This window comes from Neodiprion virginianus, chromosome 7 (assembly GCF_021901495.1).
Source record: "Neodiprion virginianus isolate iyNeoVirg1 chromosome 7, iyNeoVirg1.1, whole genome shotgun sequence".
In the NCBI taxonomy this organism is placed as follows: Eukaryota; Metazoa; Arthropoda; class Insecta; order Hymenoptera; family Diprionidae; genus Neodiprion; species Neodiprion virginianus.
Window position 1 is genome coordinate 24440011 of NC_060883.1, and position 18042 is coordinate 24458052.

Genomic DNA, 18042 nt, shown 5'->3' on the forward strand with positions numbered 1-18042 from the left:
CATTATGACGGAATCAATTCCGGAGATCGTCGAGCAGTCTGTGACCCACGATATTCTCGGTGTATAAGCCGGTAGTGCTGGTACCGCGCCGACCGCTATCCTAAGGCTCATCCTAGGTTTTCTAGGAGCGATGAATAGGCGTTGCGGCGTGCGCAACCGTTGCGCGCAAGTTCCTCTCTTGTACGATCGGCAAGTTTGCTGGCTGGGCGCTCGTGGTTTAGTTTCAACGGTCCGAGCTCAGTTCACCTCGGTACGTCGAAAGCGCGTGTCTGGTACCGCCGGAGGAAGAGGGAGAGAGAAGTAGCGAGAGTGCGCGTGCGTTGTCAATCTTATTTAAATGCGTACGGTACGCGTGCGAGATAAACTAGCGAGAGCATATTTCTACACGCGACTATTTGCCCCATCGACGACTCACGGGAGGCGGTTGTAATAGTTGTAATCGTGGTAACGGTAAGAAGAGAACCAGTGTCGTGATCATCGATCACCCTCTTCCGTCAGAAGATAACTAGTCATTCACCGTTGACAGTCGTCATGAAGAGCATTGTGCAGGTCGCAGCTCTGTTTACCCTCCTCTTCATCGCTCCTGGTAAGTGTGACGATGGCCCCTTATTGATACTTTTTTTTTTTTGGTATTACCAGACACGATGTGTTTGCGAACCGACTTTCGCGCGCAGACGCGCTGCGTACGTATATCGGCTCAATTGCTAGAAATTGGGTATCAAGTTTGTCCTAGGGTTAAAAACGGCGCCAACTAATCGCGAGCCCTGAGACACTGTGTAAGTGTAGCGACGAACGCGCGCTACAAGTTATTCCCGGTTATTTTCTCAATCAATCCGCATAGTTGACCCGAATTTCTTTAAGACTGCGGCTTCTTTCGCGCGGCCTTCGAGATCCGCTCGAGTGGGAATGAAATTAACGCGAGTCAAACGCAAACTCCGTCTTCTCGGTTGGCGTCAGTGTCGTAAGTTCACGTTATAGGACAGAGAATTTTTCGACACCGCGGTGAAATGCGAGATGGCAAGGATGGTGACGGTAACAACGCGAACGCGAACCCTGCAGCCGCCGGCGAAATAATGAGGGCCAAAATTCCGGGCAGGTATATGGAATCTCGATGCTGTGCGATGGTCAGTATCCGTGGCTCGGGTCAATCTGCGAGAGCGGCTTATGCTTGTTCGAATAACTTGGAGTATCCGATCTCGATCCCATTTCATATTCCAGAGAATCGAGACGGATTGACCAGTGGCACGCGTCTGCAACTGAAAAACTGCACAGGTCTTTTTATACTCCTCATTATCGATTCTTACTCACTGAGACCGAGAAGAATGAACCAAAAATGTTGAGTACATTTCATAAAGAAATCGTTTGTTTATTTTTATAAGAAATATTGTTTATTTCGTTGTAATGAAATGGTGGTTTTTCCTTTATTCTTGCGTTTATGCGAATACCTTGTCTTTTGCAACAATACCGTACGTGATGGAGGGAAACGGACGTCATTTTTAGATTCAGCTCACTCGAAAACGTAATATTTACCAAAAACATCCCATGCAGCTGAAATAAAATATTTTTCTGCAGACCCGTGCCGATTGAAGCGAATTGGGGTGGGCTGTGAAGAATTTGTTTTCCTTCTCCAATGATTGAATGTCGAATCTTCGGAGCTGGTCAATTCGTTCTCGTCTGCCGGATAGCATCAGGTGTCAGATTCGAGGTCCTCCCTTTCTCTTTCCTCCATAATTGTCGTACGACTATAGATACGTGCCTAGAGGTATCCATATAATTATGTACAAGCAATTCCGTTCTCCAGCGGATGTTTCGCTGTGTTTCGTCGAACGTTATGCGGCTGTCACACGTACATACCTATACGTCCAGAATTACGGTGACGATAACTTGTAAATTAATTTCCACTGATTGTGGCTCTCGCCGAGCACGCCGCTTTTCGTTTTTCCGTTGCAAAACGCGTCGTCCGTCGTACGTGAGCAAGATAATGTCTTGGCGAAGCACGTTTGCGCGCCGCATTCTTACGATATACCTGATTAACGGTCAAAATGTTGATAACCGAGCGATAATAATAACAAGTGAATTTAGGCTGTCCATGAGCCAGGCCTCGAATTTTCCGTTCTCACGCTGCAGTTTCCAAGTTTACAGGAAAAAAAAATACATTAATATCGAATTTGAATTTCCAACTGCAAATTCAGGTTCGTGATTGACTATTTAAAGGCCCTCAGGTACCGTATTACATGAAAATAATTAATGATATTTTAAATTTTAAACCACTGTAACGGATACACGATTGCAAATTTTGGAATTCTGACCTTGTATTCGTTATCGGTGACCCAAAAAATCTGCGTCTATCAATTTCTACCAAAATCGGAATGTTTTTAGATTTTTATCCACCACATTGGATCGCCATTTTCGATTTCGTAATCTGATTTCCGTTTCGTGATCAGCCACCCAAAAAAGCGACGAGTACCAATTCTCATCAAAATCCAAATGTTTTTAATTTCTTCTCTTAGCATATTGAATACGCCAAATTTGAATTTTGCCAATCTGACGTTAGATTCGTGACTAGCGACCCAAAAAATCTCGTGGTACCAATTTTCATTCAAATCCATTCATCCATTCTGAAGATATATTTAATTGATTTTTGGGAATTTTTTCATTTAGATAATTGTGAAAGTACTTGATCGATCAGAGCAAAATCTAATCAGTTCTAAGTTTTTAAAATTGATCACACACACACAGCGTCCATCCAAAGATGGTCGGAGGTGATTCTCTGGATCTTGGCGTCGAGATCTAGCAAAATTTCAACTTTCCTTTTTCGGCGTGACTAGAATAACTTGCCATTCTCTCCGAAAACAGAGAAACCAGAAGTTAAAGTTTGAAATGTAGAGAAAGGTCAAGAGGCAGGATAAGAAACCACAGCTTCATCGGTCGTTGATCAAAGCTCACGATTCGCTGAAACGAGAAATAAAAGCGCAAGACATGTTGTTGTATAATTAGAAAATACTCTGTTCCAAGTTCAGCTCTGAAAACCCGAAACATTCCATTCGTAATTTAATATTATACACATTACACCTCGGTATGCGCCTATGGTAATAGACGCATCGCCGTTCTCGCAACGATTTCATTTCCATGGTGTGTATAATATTTACACGTGCGGTGACGCGTTGAATACCTTGTATATGTACCTACCTCGCAATCAAGGTGATCAAGCCTTATGTATGGATATAGGTATATGTAAACGGTTACGTGTTTAAAAAGTTCGAGCGCGAAGAAGCTCTCAACAGATTTCACAAGGCGATCTCAGAGCCGATGACAAAATTATGTTAAAAAATACGAATCGTCCAAATATTAGTTCGCGGTTGAAGAATCCGAATAATCCTATTTACTGTACTTTGTATAAGTTTTACTCGTTCTTTTCTTGTATAACACAGAATGCGATCAGCGGCACGCACGCGTCTTTACACGTATACGATTACCGAAGGTGAGCATGCACTATTCGTAGGCCGGAATCCGAACGCAGCATTGATAAGCAAATTATTCTACACAACTTGTTTTTCACTAGCAATCGTACTCGATGAATAATAATATATGTTACGATGTCCCCACCCACCATGACTTACTGCAACGAAGTGTATCCTCGTGTCCTCCTTGTTACGGTTACGCTATACGCGGTAGTCTTGCCCGAGTAATTAAGCAATTTAGTCTTATTGACGAAGCCTGCGGACGGAGATCAGCCATAAACGGCAGCATTGCGACGTGAATTACACGCGCGCGGGAACGTGCTTATTCGACAACGATGCGGAAAACGAGATGAGAATTCTCTGGGAAAGTTGTACGCCGACGCCGAGGTGCCGCGACGCTTTTATATTCCCCCGTAGCCTATTTACTCGATATTGCAAAATATTTAGCATATCTTACCGCCCTCCGAGAATCTAATTTCTCTCCTCTTTTTAACCTCGCGCTATTATTTTTTCAAAGAGAAAACACTTGCGTACAGACAATTTTTAACCCGATTGTATCGACCTTGGTCTCAATCGACGCGGCTTTCCTTCGCTCATCGCTGATCAGATTTTGGGTTCGATCGGTCCATCGGGGTGAAATCAATTGGAGTAGGGAAAAAATTTATTAAAAAATGTTACAGGCTGAATCATCAAGGTCAGTCGAATCACCCGCTTGTTTTATTTCGTCGCCGGTACGAGGAAAACAAGCTTCAGAGTCAGAGGGAGGCCTGGAATTCGCTTGGCGAACGGGCTACTCGCGAGTATAACGTGAGTCGCAAAGGTTGTCTCGAGTGTGTGTGTGAGAGAGAGAGAGAGAGAGAGAGAGAAAGAGAGAGAGAGAGACTCGCTCCCCGTGCCACGGTATTACATCCAGCGCCAGAGGAACTCGCTGCTCGCGAGTTCGTGGAATTTGACCCCTGCACTCGGGCTGAATTTTTGATAACGATGCGTCTTTGATAGTGGTTGGTTCAACAGTGCCGAGTTGTGCAAGATGTGCACCAGCCGCACATACACGCCCCTCGTACACGTATGCATGGTAGTTTCGTCGAGAGATCACTGCACGCGTGTGTAGAATCGACCCTATCGACTTGTTGCACCATTCCATGCATATATATTGCGAGGCGTAAGCGATTTTCACGATTTTTTGTAACTCGCGTTCGAATAACGACGCATTGGTCGAGTTTTACGGATCTTTTGCTGCCGAGAACGAGTCTAGGGTATACCGTTAAACGAACAGATGGAACGATCGAGAATTGACAAGCAGGGCTTTTACCGGATGAAAAGACACTGGTGAACGGGAAACGTACAGTACGTGCCAGTAATTGGGTACAACGTCAAAGCCAGTTCTATGTTTGTTTGAATTACTTTGAGGTATAATCGACAGATCTGAAATCGAAGTTATCCCGACTTTGGCGTGTGTCGACTATGGCATGCCAATACGAATTACAAAGGTCGTAAATCGGGACGACCGAGGTCCGATGCCTCGGTTATATATAGAAATTGAGCTTTCTTTATGATTTTTGACGCCGTCGTAGCGGTTCGACGTCTGGAAGTGAATTTAATAGAAATCGGATACGTCTTCTCAGCTGACGGCGGAGCTCGAGCGATAGTCAGAGTCGGATGGTGAAACTGCGTCTCCCTAAAAATACATACCATGAAGCACCGCGGAGACAGAAGTTTTCGACTCGTCGCACAAATGGATGTACGTACGTCATTGCGCAACTGCAACGGCATTACGTAGACAGTACACAGCTATAACAAACGGCTGGAATTGTGTACCGGCATCTGTTACCAAATGATCAAACAACTCGACCGCGCGTTGTGCTCTGGACCGTGTGTGTGTGTGTTCGCGCAATTATGCATCGCTACGCCGAGTCGACTCGAACCTTTGGTCAAGGATCGACGAATCTCGTTCACCTAGTTATTATAATATATTCAACACCCGAGAACGATCATTGGTAAGGTTTCAATTTTAGACGGTTTCGGTTCCAAGCCCGCAGCGTGCCTTTCACCTTTGAACAATATTTAATGGAATTTCCGGACGTAGTTACCTATCGATTTTTTCGGTAGCGTGATGCAGTGGACGGAGCTTGGAACCGAAGGCCCGGAGGAGATGGCCTCAGAACGCGTAAAGGTCCGCCGGAGTGGCCACACACCTGGAAAACCTGGAATCGTCGTCAGGGGATATTTAATTTTGGTTATGGAAAAAACTGAAAGTATCAGTTTTTTGTCACGGGAATTAGAAACGATTTTTGACGTAACAAGTTTACTTGTCATCCTCGAGAAAACAAATTGGCTAACTCGAATTTAATTTGTACCGAACATAGAGTTAATTGGCTGAACGATTTAGGTTCTCGTAACTTACCAGGACTGGGAAAATGTCAGGGGTAAATTAGGTTTCAGGTCCTGGGAAACCTGGAAATGTTGCGGAATTTTATTCTCGAAAATTTGGGCCCACCCCGTCTACGTCTACGTTTACGCGGGGAGAGCCGCTGCACCCGGTGATCGCGGGAACTCGGTTCGGGTAAAATAGTTGATAAATACCGGAAACGTTCAATTTCGTAAACAAGCATCCCCCGCTCCCTTCGCGTTCCAAGCGTAGTGTAAAAAACCGTTTCCCGTTTCCTGTTGACGGCCTTGCGTTACTCGGCACCCTGACGTAATCCGCGGCACTGGGTCTGGGGTGACGTGATTCATCGCGCAATACTGCCGCGGGGAGAAAATTCCGCGAATGTCAACCGTGGACCCGTTTTCCAGTTGGTATAAACTGTAAAGAATGTTGGCGTCATCACGATTATACCGACAATTGCCGTCGACGATAGGGTAAAAAAGGGTACATAAAAAATAGCGTAAAACGCCTTATATTATATATTTACAGAGATAGATAGAGGGAGAGAGAGAGAGAGAGAGAGAATCGAGGAAAAACCGCAGCAGTCATTTTAACCGCGGCTGGCCGACGACGTTCTATCGAAAAGTCGATGATGTCACGAAAGGACGCGAGGAACTAATTATATCGCGGGCGCGGACTCGGAGGCTGGATCCGAGCGGATCACGTCATCGGTTCGCCTAGATCCAGCGAAATACCAACGCCGTTTGAATTCCTCCGACGGCGGGATTGAAGTTCCGAATTTTAAAAGTGCCGAAAGCGGATGGTCATAATTATTTGGCGGCGAAACGAAGGAATAGAGAAATCAAACTTTGAAAAAACAACGAGGTTTCGAATGGTCGGAAGGCCGACGGTTGAAAATTGCAATGCAAGATTTTGAAAATCAATCAAAACTCGGACAGCGTAGTTTACTCAACAAGTGGGTGTAAAAAATCAGAAAAACCGGAAAATCAGAAGAACCATTTCGCCAGCAAAAAAATTTGGAACTCGTCGCTTTCGGAACTTTTCAAAATCGTAATTTCAACTCAACCCGGCCTCCAGGAGGGGGGCCTTCAAAGCCCCTTTGTATACGTTTGTTTATCCAACTACCGCTAGCTAGACCCAATTTCCAGTCCTCCTGGCGCGCATTGTCTTCTCGTTTTCCCGGATACGCGTTGTCACTTGGATCCATAACGCGTGGTTCGAGCAGCGGTGTTTAATTAACGGATCTCACCGCGACGCTTGTATTCGTAAACTTTTATTCCCGCCTGTATGTACACGCAGACCTCTTCCATCCCAAGACACGCACGCGTCGTATAATTTCCGACTACGTGCATAGGTGAGCCACCCGCGTCTCCCACGCGTCTTCGCCGGAGATAAAAAAATTATATCACTACCGAGGAACAGCAGGGTGAGATCTTATCGCGGCCGGATATTGACACGGTGCGGTTTTTCACCCGCCTGCGGCGTCCCGTGGCATCCGACGACTGCATGCGGCCCGAATGCTCTCGCGCGCTCCTTGAATAGCCTGCATTATACTACTAATTCCGCCGAGCCGACTGCGATCCGCTCGTATCATTTACGGGTCGGTGGTTCGGCAGACGTTCCATCATCTCCTTACGCTCATCTCCGCGTCGTATGCACGGACCTTCTCTCTCTCTCTGCAGACGCTTCTACGCGATAAATTACCCCTCGTTTATTCCGTAATAACTATACTCGACGTCCACGTGCGTGAGAAATCTGCGGTTAAACATACCCGACGCGATGGGGGGGGGGGGGGGGGGGGAACTCGTTAAACCTCCTTCAATAACAAATATCCGTATATTACACCTCGGTCTGTGTAAAATAAACGGGGATTTTCATCTAGCTCAATAATCGCTCTCCCGACCCAGCTGTACCATTTTTCATTTACCAAAAATTATACACCGTAATCTAGTCTTATTCGTAGACGGATCAAGCACTACGGGCTATTTATTTCGATGAAGTTGAAAAGTTGATTCGAAAGAACAGCCTTCTTTTCGGGAAGAAAATTTACACCCACATTGGAGAACACAAAAAAAAAACAAAAAGAAACGAATATATTTGTTGGAATCTCTTAAATTCGATCCGAAGCTACAAACAAGGGGATTTCAGGGATCGGGGGATCGAATGGGTAAAAAAAGAAAGGTTACCAAAGAGACGAGGCTTCTATTTTACAATTTCTTTCTTCTTTTTCTTCCCCTCATCTTTTTTTCCTCTCATTTATCGAAACACCCATAGCCGCACATACCCTGGACGTATACCTAAGCGTGCAGACGTACCCTCCTATAAATAAATCGACGCGCGCGTGCTGCGGCTGTTCACCATGGCGACTCGACTGGCTCTCCTAGTCCCGTCGTCCCATTATCCGGTGTACAAAAATACAATCCGTACTTGACTCTCCGCAGTCCCTTGCATCCCAGCAAGAACGAGTAGTGCAGCCACCGGAGGAGTGTGTAGGTAGGTGGGTACCTATTCTCTGTCTGCTCGTTGCAATGCAGCTGCAGGGTCGACGCCGTTTCCGACGGCGTACACCGCGTGCAATAACTCAGTCCGTATACACACGAAGCGTCGCAGTTTACTTTACCGTGCCGTACCCACTTCGTCGCCGTGGCGGAAGAATCGCGCGATTGTTAGTATTAGTCGACCGAACCGGCCCAGCAGCACCTGTACCTTCCTCTACAAATTGTGGTAGCATAACGTCTACCCGAGGACGCGATAAGCTTCCCAAAAATCCCCTCAGGTTCTTGGCGTCTGCCTCTCTTATCACGTCTCAACCAAGACTCGACTACACCGCGGGACTATATTTTTTTCTTTTTTTTATTCGTATCATTGTTTGCTCACGGTCGCCTCGACTGGATGCTCCGAGCCTGCACCTGCGACCTGTCTCCCTTGCTGTTATAAAACTCGCCAAACATCCCCCGGCGACGAAGAAAGACTCGCTGCTGAGTCGGCGAATCGATCTGTGCGGATCGGGCAGTCTCGATCCGGTGGTAGGCAAGGCAGAGAAACGTTGTTTAAACTATCAACAAAATACTTCGTATTATTCTGCGGTCGGGATATCGGATCGGTATCGCCTCATCCAGTAAGACGGACCGCGGTATCGAAGCGAAGCTGTCTCGCGCGTATACCGGTTGAAAAGTGATTACGGGGATGACTTTTTTCTCTTTCGCACGATCCACCTTGAACCTCGCGCACGCAGGTTGTAAGGTACCCCTTATACGGCACTTGGCTCGTGAAGTAGCCGGAGCTCGTGTCGCGATATAAAGTTGAATCCATCCACCTGTCGGGTGAGCGAGCATCGACGAGAGCGATTTCCTCGTATGACCGCGATCGTTGACCTGCAGGGACGGTTAACGGCTGTGCCCTATCGTCACGATCTCCCGGAGCATGGGTCCCCGCTTCGCGCGTCATTCCTAGGCGTAGAGTTAGGCGAGTTTGCACGTCACGGGTAACGGTAGCCCCGAAATATGCCCCGTTTATGGGCAACGCTCTCTGGCGCAGGGTGCGGAACTCGTACACGGCTAATGGTTTATACACGCCTAGGCGGTAATTAACGGCGTACGCCTAACGAATTTCGTATTTAATCGCCGCGACGGAAAAATTTCGTCCGGGTTACTGAAAGTGGTATATGTATACGCGTAAATGTGCCGGATTTTTACAAATTCGCGGAGGATCGTCGCGAATGCCGGGGCCGTTGAACCGGTGCCAGCGGCATTCCGTCAGCGTCGTCACCGACTTATCTATACGTTCCTACGCATCTCGAATCACGGCCCTTCGCACCATAGGATTGAATTTTCACTTCCGTCTTACGTCTAATTCGGGTATAACGCGACGAGTCCCGCGCGACGACGGAATGCGAGCCTATTTATTATAACGTACCGCGGAGCTGTGGAATCCACCCGTAACGTTTTGCTCCGAGATTCTCGGATCTCTTCCGAGGCCTGTTCCTCGTACACACGTAAACGTAAATCGGTAAGTGCGCGCATTGAGTCGGATTTGCGAGGAATTCTTGCCGTCCCTATTCACTGATCTATCTCACTGCTCTTGCAGCTCACAGCATAACTTGATGCGCGTTACCCGCATCAGATTCGGGTTTCACGTTTCGTAAAAGAGAAAAATTGCGCTACACACGGATCGTAGATAATTTTCCACCGACCGAGTAGACGCGGTAAACAGCGATTTCTTTTTCATACATCGTTTCGTTTTCTCTCTTGGTACTATGTGTCCCTTGAGTACTATGCACCTGCAGCGACTTTCGAAAAAAAAGACGATGCCCGCGCGTCGATTCAACGTCCGAACATTTCAATTCCAGTTGCGTAACGATCCCTCGATAAACGACTTGACACCGTTTCGGATCTTCGAACTAAACGAATAGTTTTTCCGAGGATCGGTGTGTGCAGAGGCAGGCGAAAAGACAGGGATTCGGGCTGGGCTGCAGCACTCCGCGGTGACCCAGTCCGTATTTAGACGCCTCCACGCCCAACCTCCGATCCCTCCGAAAGCCTTGGTGCCCGCAGGCTGGAGGGTATCTGGGAGAGCTTCTGGGTAACGACGGTTGACCCAGTCATGACTCGGCGAGTCGGTCACTGTGACTTTTCACCGCGGTCGCGTCCGCGTGCCGGGTGCATACACGCGTGAAATGCACGCGGTTATCGCCAACACATCCAAGCATCGGAGGCCGAAGGCGTCACTCCAGATAAAAGATTACGTGGTGTAGTAATATAGTGAAATGTAAGCGATATACGAGTAAACAAGATCCGCCCATTACGTCCATCGGCGTCGAAAGTGAAGGCGAGCTAGAAGGAACGCTCTTCCGAGGAAAGAGAAGGAGAGAGAGGGAGAGAGAGAGAAGGCCGACACACGTTGCGTAATGATCTCCGCGTTGCTGTTTAGTTTCAATCGCCAAGTTTACGCGGTCTACACCTTGCGGCTATCCGCCTCGAGCCACCATGCACATCGATTTATCTATTCATCTGTCCGTCTATCCATCGCTCTTTTCTCTGTAAGCTAATAATAGTTTCACTCTCGTTCGGATCTGTTCGCGCCGCGACTCGCTGACCGCAACCGTTTTATATTTTCGTCCGTGCACCCCGACGATGATGCGGTATCTTAATTCACCCGAACCCCGACGCCCGTACCGCATCCACCATTCGATATAAACGCCGTCCAAGACGGGTAAGACCGTCGTCGTCGTCGAGCGGCCTTGATACTGAAAATTTTCATCGCGTGGTCAAGGACGACGAAGCTACGGCGACGCCGAAGATTAAGAGCCAAGACGATTCGGTAATTGAAGTTTTATTGAGAGAACTAGATATGTTATTGTATCAAGTGCAATGAGCGGCTGCGAAGAACCGAGGCAGCCGCTGCGAATCAATGAAGAAGATTATACGTCGTATAGATAGACACACGTTATACGTACAAAAGTGTATTACGGACGAAGGATTCGAGCACTGGAGAAAATCGTTCGCAGAGTCTTCGGACGTACACGTGCACGCGTGCAACGCACGTGTAGGTGTAGTCACGTCTCTGTGTGGGTAATGGGGCAGGGCTGGGCAGGGCAGGACAAGCCAGGGAAGGGCAAAGCAGACGCCACAGCCGTGAACCTATTTTCGTACGTATTACCGTATCGACGCCTCGGTATATCTGCGCTCGTTTTATGCGCACATTCGTCCATCCGTATTGTCCGTATGCCTATAGATACTTGCAGGGGGTGTACATCCACCGTCAATATTCGATACACGATTGAGTGTCGGCAACGTCGGTGTTAGCAAATATTTGCCTCGATTATTTTAATATTTTGCAAAGAAACTTGTAACAATCGCGTTTTTTACACAGCTGTACAAGAAAATAAATAAAAAAAAAGATGTGTTCTTTCGGAAGCACCGTAGTTGTACTTTTTTTTTTTTTTTCTTCTGTTTGGCTCTTCTTTCTTGACTGCCATATGTTCGTTTCTTTCGAAAGATATTTTTGGGAAGACTGAAAAAGGTGATAGAAATCTTGTTGACTTAACGTGATAAATATTTGAATGCGCTAACCCGCAGTTGCAAAATCGTTTGGTCAGATACGCGTATATATAGACCCGCGTCACATTCGAGAATGGATTATCCACACATGTATACGTATATGTGTGTGTATATATTTATATATTAGTTTCGTGGATCTGCGGTGAAGTATTCCCCATGTCCCAGATACCGTACTACAGGCACATTGCTGTCGGTTTGATATTTTCGCGCGGTTCGTAAGACGCTGTTGGATACACGTTAGAGGCGGTAATAATTGCTGCAGCGATCTAGCAAGCTGTTATCGATACAAACCTATCTAAAGAAAACTTGGGCCACCATTTCGTACGCGTAGTTTATTCTTTCAATCGTTTCACCAACGGTGTTTCGAAAGCGAAGATACCTATAACCGATGCTCTTGTGTACAATAGTCGTAGCTGCAACGGCGGTGCCTGGTGTTCCGTATAAATATTCAAACGTATAATTCAGAGCCCTACATCGAGCTCGACGCGGTTCGCATTCGCTCACACCGATGGCAGATAGGCAGGTGATAATTGGCCAAGACCCGATAACGAAAGTAATCAGCGACCGTGGCTCCTCCTCCTCCACCTCCTCCTCCTTCTCCTCCTCGTCCTCCTCCTCTCCCCATGCCGCAGCATAACGCATAGCCTCTGCTAGATAAGGTGTAACCGAGCCGAAATTTAGCGCCTACGTTTGACCCTACCAAGGTTAGTATAAACCTACTCGGAAGGAAACTGAACCTAGAAATCCTACGTTGACCCTCTGGGTCATAAGGATTTCAGAACAAGTCCTACATTGAACCTCTGACTCCTCAAAAGCAAAGCACCAGACCCGACTTTGACGCTCCCAGAGAGTGATTAAACCTATCGAATCTACAGCTAATCCATCGGACCTGTGACTCATCGTATACAGATATATTGTTACAGTGACATTCGAGTGTTGACAACGAATAATCCAAGGGCTATTTCGACATAATTTTGACGAATTTCGATAACATTTAAAAATTAAGTATAGCATTTCAATTGTACTTACTCAAAGTTCTTACGAATACAAAATCCCTTTCGACTGATTGAATATACAGAAAATACGATTATAAGCTTGTGTAAACCGATCCCTGTTTATTGGGATTTTAATTTGATTTCATACGTTTCAATCGTATCTTTTGTACTTCTGCCATAATCGATCAGAATCAACGGACCTTTATCACCGGGTTGGGATTTTGAGCGCTAAGGAAGAGTTTCGAGCAAGCAGGATTAACCCAACCTCCGGAGAGTTAAAGGAGATTCCAGACACATCCTACTTTGAGCCTGAGCTCGGTAAATCTGTAAATTTCGGACGCATTTTTAGCGTCAAACCAGGGTCTGATATTGAATTGAAATCGAACCTACTTCACCATCTTCGAGCCCTACGCTGGAGCTACTTTAAAGTAGGCGTTGAATTTCGTCTCGGATACTTGTTGCGCCAAGGCAAGTAGATTTTGACGGCGCGTGTCTCGCTACGTTTTCCTACGTATCCGCGCGCGTGTGTGTGCACGCGTAGATGTTGCCGGCGTATATATGCCACAGGGCATAGCGCAGCTATTCCAGCCATCGCACAAACCTTTTGTGACCCGGTTGAACAAGCGGCTGCGTAACGCGCCAGCACCCGCACTTATGATCGTACACACGCAAGTGTTTTTAACGAGGGATATGTGTAAGTGCTGCGTAGTCGAAAGCGTTTGTATGCGCGCTGCGAGACGTCCGTGTTATAATGTATACGGTGTACCAGAGTGCGTGACCACACGCGTATTTAACACGTATAATAAACACTACGAATACTCGCGACGGGAATCAATGGGGCGAACATCGTGCCATTAACGAACTCGAGGAAATATGCTGTCGGAGGTTACGTCATCCCGTCGAAACAAAGTCTTCACAGTTCGAGATCCGTTACGGAATCGAGGATAGGGGTAGGTTTCGATTTACATCAGTGATATAATGAGAATCGAACACGTTTCAGTCCGGCTATTCTGTTCTAGTAAAACGATCAGGTGCAACTCGTTGTCAGGTATAATTAATTATGATAATATCGTAACGGTTTGATTATTTTTTTCAACGTGTACGTGTACCAGAGTTGATATTTTATTCAGTTCGTAACGATAGTTCGCCTTCGACGCTGACGAAGAGTTACTTTATATCTGTAAATGTGTGTTCGTATCGCGGCCACGCCTCGTCGCCGCGTTATAGGTCAGCACACGTTATAAGTTGGCAGGGAACAGGTGTTTATACAGTTGAGCCTTTCCCTTTGACGCAGCGCCAAATTCTCGTCTCTGAACGTTACAATGGGATCTAGTAGCAAATGCAAAAATGCACGATTTAACTCGTCGTCGAGCAAAGTTACGTTCGTAGATAACCGTTTCCGTGTAAGTATCACTCAACTTTGATATAGCGCTGTGCAAAAATCTCTTCTCTAAGCGACAGCTTCGCCGTCGAAAGCGACGATCGAGGACTAATTGCGGTCACCACTGTATTCCAATATTTCAATGCTTCGTTGACAGTTCAGTCAGCAGATATTATACGTTCCACGGGCTTTGGAAAAAAATGATCAAGATATCGTCCGTGCCTGAGCACAGAAATCACTACCCATACAGAGCGTGTCTTGAACAAACTACGTAACGACAGCAGCATCGAAATATGAGTTAGTTAACGGATGCCGGGTCCGCGGTGACATCAGATCACAAGTTTGGTCGCGGAAGATCGCGTCGTTTCAAGGGGACTTTTTTGGTAGTGTGTCGGGTGTGGGGCGCACATGAGCTGGTTATGTTTTCGCGATGACTTCATCGTCCGCAAAACGCAGCGCGGGCGCGGCCGTGTCCGATTCCGATTCCGTTCTCCTGTGCTTTTACCCCGACATGCACCTCGTTCCTCGTCGTTGGCGCTTCTTCGCCTCCACATCGTCCCGACCTTGCCCTCTTGGACCAAAAGGGCACTGGGTCCAACGTGCGATCCGCCACCCTCACCGTCGTCATCGGCCCGCGACCAGCTGGCAATTGGACAAAACTGGAAGGCGTTCCGGGTCACGGATTCCAGGGATGGGGCGAGAGCATATGCCGGAATCGTGAGGCGAACGAATACCTCGAGCATATGCTCGGTCTGGACCCACCTTCAGGGGTGCAGGCCGCACGCGCCAGACGGCCATGTTAACCCAGATCCAACCCCTGTCACTCCGATAATCGTACACCCGTCGTGGTGGCATCCAGGCAACTCGGGAGGACGGGAAATTTGAAAACGAAAAACGATTTTTGATAAATCCTGTCCAGGTGAAGGTATAACCTCTTAGCGACAACTCAGTCTAGAGTTCTCTGAGGTGCCGAAGGTGTGCAGATTCAAATATGCTAGGTGTACCCGGAACGAGGTCGTCTGCTCATCCGGTACAAGCTGGGGGGCAACTTGATACGCACCCTCGGCATCGCGCGACCTTATTCTTATATGCCACCACCGCGCTTATGAGAAACGACGGGATGAAAGGGGACGCGAGGAGTGTTATTAAAAAGAGACCGTGATCTTTGAACGCCTCTTCAGTGGTACTAAATTAGCGATGCAAGATGTCATCATCACTCCGCTTCTCCGCTAGGTATTTGTAATAAAGCCGCAACATTACGTGAGTGGAATCGATTAATCACGCGATCCCCTTCTCACGTATGTATTAGGATGGTCGCGCATACGACACGTAATACAATAAATATGTCGCGCGAATGTTTCCGCATTGATAACCTGTGACGCTACATCGTCATTGCTTTTCTTTCCGTAACGAACGACTCATTGTCATCATATACGGCTAGTCGGCGGACACTGCATGTGTAGTTAGGTACAAGAATAAATTATGATCTAAACACGAGTCATCGCGTGATGTAGATACATCTCTGAGTTTTATTGCGAAATTTCATCACGCATTGCCAAAATTATCGCACCGTGATTAGTTTACTTCTACAGCATACGTACAACCTGGTTTAGCTTTGTTTGATTTGTTACCACCTACGATTTTTGTCTTTATACGAAAGTTGAGTTTATTGTCAACACCTTCACCGCGCGACAAGTCTAAAATATAGACACATCGCGATTATAATTTAGATCCAGCTAATCAGCTGCCGTAAAGATCAAAGACCTCGAATTTTTAAGCATTTCAATTGTCATCAAGTTTGAACTCTCTGGTAATCAAGCCTCATCCTTCATAGGTTCGACATTGTTCGGCGCTACTCGACTGTACGGAGAATAATTATACCGAGCGATGTTCGACTAAAATCATACGTAGAATTTTGACGGCGTTGGACGAACGACGAAATTGTTTCACACTCCAAACAGACTGCGAGAAGGTATTATCGAGCAGGTTGTTGAATTTATGTACCAGGATACCCCTTCGTGTACCTACCTATACGTATACGTGCCTGGCTATATAGACCTTTGCAATCACGTCCGCGCCCTGCGGCACGTACCTAAATTAACCCAGTGAGGCTCCACGAACGTGTCTGTCTGTCCACTCGAGTGGGTGGCAACGGAACGGAGGGGTGGAGAACGGATAGAAGTTTGCTTGCCCCAGTTTTCTTCTTATATACATCCCCTGGCTCGTGCGTGTCATCCGCGACGGCGAGCCGTGAAATATGGGCATGAGGCTGCTCTGCGGTGTCCCTCCCTGAAGGTAAAAGGAAGGTCGAACGATTAGCACGTTTATGCCCGAAACACCGGCACGATAAATTATCATTCATCTGTTTTCAATTAAAGAAAAAACTCTGCCCTACCCAGTCAGTTATCACCCTACCCGAAAGTTATCGACAGGTTTTACACATTTCCGGGGAACGTTTTTTTTCTTTCTCACGTGAGATGATTTCGTCAACTATTCCGAATACACGTGAAGTTTGAAGAATTTACTCGTTATTTTGAAATTTCTGTTTAGGAAAATATTAAATTTTGAAAAATGGAGGAATCGTCTTTCTTGTGGTGGAATATTTTCCGATTTTCGTCTCATCGCAAATTATTTAATACCGTCGACGAGAATGACTTTTGGTTGAGAATGTATAGCCGTTACATCCTCAACGCCAACGCGCGTGCGGTTGAAAAATTCGTTAATAAGAGTAGCGACAGTGATGTAGTTTTGGCGAAAATGTCTCCGATACCTTTCTCATCGTCAGCGTATACTTTTTTTTCGTAATATATCAAATGCCAATCTAATCACGTGTTCAACTACCATAAAGCAAGCCTTCCTCCTAAAAATCACTGCATTTCCTGTCGTCCTTGACGTACGATGTTTCATCGTGTTCGGAAAGAAAAAATTTTTCGTACCTATTTTCCGTCGCTGCGCGTCGGGCTTTTCACACGACTTGAATATTTTATCGCAGGTGGATGCAGGCCAGAAACAGGAGATGCGTATCTCGACGACGCCGATTACGCAGATGAAACAAACTCGCAACCCGATCCTGAACCTTCGGAATCTTCGGAGATCCTCACGAGACCTCTAGCGCTGCGAGTGCACGTAGGCGACACAGTGATCCTGCCTTGCAACGTGTCAAACTCGGGTTGGTACTCTGAAACTTTACTAACATTGGTACTCCGAGCGAAGATGTTGTTCAAAACGTCGCGACATATTTCCAGAAAACGTTGTGATCTCGTGGTACAAGGACGGCGATGTCATTTACTTTGGTGATTATTCGTACACGGCAGAACCACATCGGATCAAGCTAGAAGGAAACGGCAGCTTGGTCGTAAACGACTTCAAACAGAGCGACGAGTCCGACAATTACAAATGCACCATCACCGGTACAAATCAGGAAATAAGTCACTCAGTTCGTATCTACGTTCCTCCTGCAACTCCTACAACTGCCGCCACTCACACCGGAAAATTAATCGTTAAGCCCGGCGAATACACCGTAGTCCAGCGGCCTAACACGAACGTCACCCTCTCCTGTTTCGCCGACTGGGAGCCGAAGCCAAAACTGATCACGTGGTCCTTCCAGGTATGATATCACGGAGATTCGACTACGGCTTTCAATGTCATGTCGGGCTACCCCTAGTTCTGCTATCTTCCAGGGTAAAAGGTTAACCAGCGACGAGTTCCCGCAGGACGGAAGTAACTACACCGTCCGCAACGTTGCCATGGAAACTAT

General features: G+C 46.8%; 1 protein-coding gene across 2 annotated transcripts in view; it reads left to right on the top strand.

Moving 5' to 3' along the window:
• Window positions 1–223: 223 nt before the first annotated feature.
• LOC124308664 (limbic system-associated membrane protein-like) overlaps window positions 224–18042 on the top strand; it is a 20247-nt gene continuing 2428 nt past the window's right edge. For both annotated transcript variants that reach the window (XM_046771589.1, XM_046771590.1), the window contains exons 1-4: window positions 224–586; window positions 17278–17454; window positions 17531–17892; window positions 17966–18042. The exon at window positions 17966–18042 is cut by the window's right edge and continues 59 nt beyond it. In XM_046771589.1, the coding sequence (XP_046627545.1) occupies window positions 532–586; window positions 17278–17454; window positions 17531–17892; window positions 17966–18042 (671 nt within the window). In that variant the 5' untranslated portion in view covers window positions 224–531. The remainder of the gene's footprint in view (window positions 587–17277; window positions 17455–17530; window positions 17893–17965) is intronic.